The sequence below is a fragment of the Bos javanicus genome, chromosome 7 (assembly GCF_032452875.1).
Source record: "Bos javanicus breed banteng chromosome 7, ARS-OSU_banteng_1.0, whole genome shotgun sequence".
Lineage (NCBI taxonomy): Eukaryota > Metazoa > Chordata > Mammalia > Artiodactyla > Bovidae > Bos > Bos javanicus.
In genome coordinates, this window is record NC_083874.1 from 40,550,859 (window position 1) to 40,552,444 (window position 1,586).

Here is a 1,586-nt window from a genome sequence, read left to right on the forward strand (position 1 = left end):
CATCATACTCCAGTATCCTCTACTTTTGCCCTTTCTCTTTACCTATATCCAAAGTCTTATTTCTCAATATCTAGATCTTAATTCCCTGGTGGCTCAGACGGTAAAAGCGACTGCCTACAATGTGGGAGACCCAGGTTTGATTCCTGGGTCAGGGAGACCCCCTGGAGAAGGAAATGGCAACCCACTCCTGTATTCTTGGAAAATCCCATAAACAGAGGAGCCTGGTAGGCTACAGTCCATGGGGTCGCAAAGAGTCAGACAGGACTGAGTGACTTCATTTTCCTTCTTTCTTTCTAGATCTTAATTGCCAAGGGAATTGCTATAAAATTCTTTCAGTTTCTGTTTAATGTGACTTCATCACTCTGGAGTGAATAGTCAAAGCAAGAGTAATGCAGTGGACCAATGGCAGCAGACTCCTTGGGTTCATCCTGGTAGGTTTTTCTGACCGACCTCAATTAGAGCTTATTCTCTTTGGGGTAATCCTGTTTCTTTACTTCATGACGCTCCTCGGCAACTCTACCATCATCCTCGTATCCCTCTTGGATTCTAAACTCCATAATCCCATGTACTTTTTCCTCTCCCATCTCTCCTTCCTGGACCTCTGCTGTAGCAGCAGTATTACTCCTCAGCTTTTAGTCAACCTGGGGAGTTCCAATAAGTCTATCACATATGGTGGCTGTGTGGTTCAGCTCTATGTCTCCCTTGCCCTGGGATCCACGGAGTGTGTCCTTCTGGCTGTAATGTCCTATGACCGCTATGTTGCAGTCTGCCGTCCTCTACATTATGCCTTTGTCATGCACCCTCGGTTCTGTAACATCCTGGCCTCTATGGCGTGGCTCAGTGGGGTGACGACCACCCTTATACAGTCCACCCTCACCCTACAACTCCCCTTTTGTGGGAATCGCAAAGTGGATCATTTCTTCTGTGAAGTTCCTGTGCTCATCAAGTTGGCTTGTGTGGACACCACTTTCAACCAGACAGAACTCTTTGTGGCCAGTGTCTTATTCTTGGTGGTGCCGTTGTCACTCATCTTGCTGTCCTATGGGAACATTGCTCAAGCGGTTCTGAAGATAAAGTCAGCCATTGGACGACGTAAAGCATTTAGGACCTGCTCTTCCCACTTGATGGTTGTCATCATCTTCTATGGAACCATTATCTTCATGTATCTCCAGCCAGCCAAGAGTAGGTCCAAGGACCAGGGAAAGTTTGTGTCTCTCTTCTACACTGTGGTGACGCCCATGCTTAACCCCCTTATTTATACCCTGAGAAATAAGGAAGTCAAAGCAGCACTGAAAAAATTTATGGGGAAAACTTTATGATTTAGTGAGGCATGATTGTCAAAGTATATTCAAAAGAGCATTATTAGGACAGTAATTTAATGGATGATGACAACAAATAATTCAGTTATGTTCATAACCCTATAAGTAAGTTTCCATAGGAAAATTTTAAACAGAGCTTGAAATTCTAAGTTGGACAAACTTGAGTTTGAATGCCCGTTTCATGACAGAACAGCTGGGTGACCTGAACAATTTGCATAATCTTTACATCAGCTATAAATATAAGCTGGAATGAATGATATTGAGCAG

General features: G+C 43.9%; 1 protein-coding gene across 1 annotated transcript; it reads left to right on the forward strand.

Moving 5' to 3' along the window:
- The first annotated feature begins 336 nt into the window (after positions 1-336).
- On the forward strand, positions 337-1,319 carry LOC133252009 (olfactory receptor 2G2-like). The gene has a single exon (XM_061424763.1). It carries the CDS (start codon positions 390-392, stop codon positions 1,317-1,319), a length of 930 nt encoding a protein of 309 aa, XP_061280747.1. The 5' UTR covers positions 337-389.
- Positions 1,320-1,586: the final 267 nt, after the last annotated feature.